At 36.6% G+C, this 1280-nt stretch overlaps 1 protein-coding gene across 2 annotated transcripts in view; it reads right to left on the bottom strand.

Annotated features, from left to right (window-relative positions):
• Positions 1-1280, bottom strand: part of Slco4c1 (solute carrier organic anion transporter family member 4C1) — a 55929-nt gene that overhangs the window by 14357 nt on the left and 40292 nt on the right. For both annotated transcript variants that reach the window (XM_031368529.1, XM_031368530.1), the window contains exon 9: positions 346-499. In XM_031368529.1, the coding sequence (XP_031224389.1) occupies positions 346-499 (154 nt within the window). The remainder of the gene's footprint in view (positions 1-345; positions 500-1280) is intronic.

The raw sequence follows: 1280 nt of genomic DNA on the forward strand, positions 1-1280 counted from the left end.
AAATTTACATTTGAGGCTGAATTAATGATTTGGATATTTTACAGTATAACCATGGTGTGTGAAATTTGAAATTATATTCCTGATTAGTAACCATACTCTCATAATCATGCTCTGATAATACATTTTATAATTGAGAGAAAAACAAAGCAAAACAATATAAAATGGTACTATCATTGCCATGCTGAGTTCAGCAATAATTGCCTGAGACATGAAGGAATGGATCAGAAGAGACCAGGGCTGTGTAACTGAAAAAGGAATGCAAGCAGAGGGAAAAGACAGAGTATCCTACTAGGAGAGTCAAGACAAGAATCACAGAACACAGTTCACATTACTTCATTGGGCTACCTTTGGTTTCCTGTTTGAAACTGAGTTTAAACAACCTGCAAAGCAGGGAGAAAAATACTGTATTCCGTCATTTCCACAGAGAGGGTAATAGTAGGACCGCAAACAGTTGCAATTGGCATTACAAGGTGCAGTCAAATTCCCCATTTCTCCTGTTCTGTAAATAAGAAAAGACAGATAAAATGAGATTTTCTATGATATTTTCTAAGGAACAATTCAGAAGCAGTTGTATTTTGTCCATTGTATCATTTAGTCAGCTACTCAGTATGTAAGTACTAAATGCATAAAACAGTGTCTGCTTTTCCATAAGATTTAGTCTATAGCTAACCTACCTCTATTCATATACTGAAATATGTGAGAAAAGGTGCTATATCTTAGGCAGCTCCATGCTCCCATTACTCAGCATAATGCCTAATTATCACCTGGGTCAGACACATTGTTGAATGAATTAATAGGTGAGGTTTGGGGGAACCTTTAAGGGGAAATTTGACAAATAAGAGGTATTAATAGCTTTCACAAAAGGAAAACAGAGTGAATGTCTCAGTAAATATCGGGGTATCCTGGCAACAAACAACTCTTGGTTCTATGGATTATCCATCAGATGGTTAGTGGTATCCCCTATGGCTACCAACAGTTGCAAGTAGCTTTTTCTTTAATTATGACAATGAAAATATTGTTAGACATTTGTAAACATCTTCAAAAGGTAGATAATTTTTTAAATCAAAAAGGATTGACTAAAATGTTGTTTAATCCATTAATATCATTATAAAATCTCTTTCTTTGAAAAAAGTAAATTTCTGCCGGGCAGTGGTGGTGCAGGCCCTTAATCCCAGCACTTGGGAGGCAGAGGCAGGCAGATTTCTGACTTCAAGGTCAGCGTGGTCTACAGAGTGAGTTCCAGGACAGCCAGGGATACACAGAGAAACCCTGTCTCAAAA

This window comes from Mastomys coucha, unplaced genomic scaffold (genome assembly GCF_008632895.1).
Source record: "Mastomys coucha isolate ucsf_1 unplaced genomic scaffold, UCSF_Mcou_1 pScaffold14, whole genome shotgun sequence".
In the NCBI taxonomy this organism is placed as follows: Eukaryota; Metazoa; Chordata; class Mammalia; order Rodentia; family Muridae; genus Mastomys; species Mastomys coucha.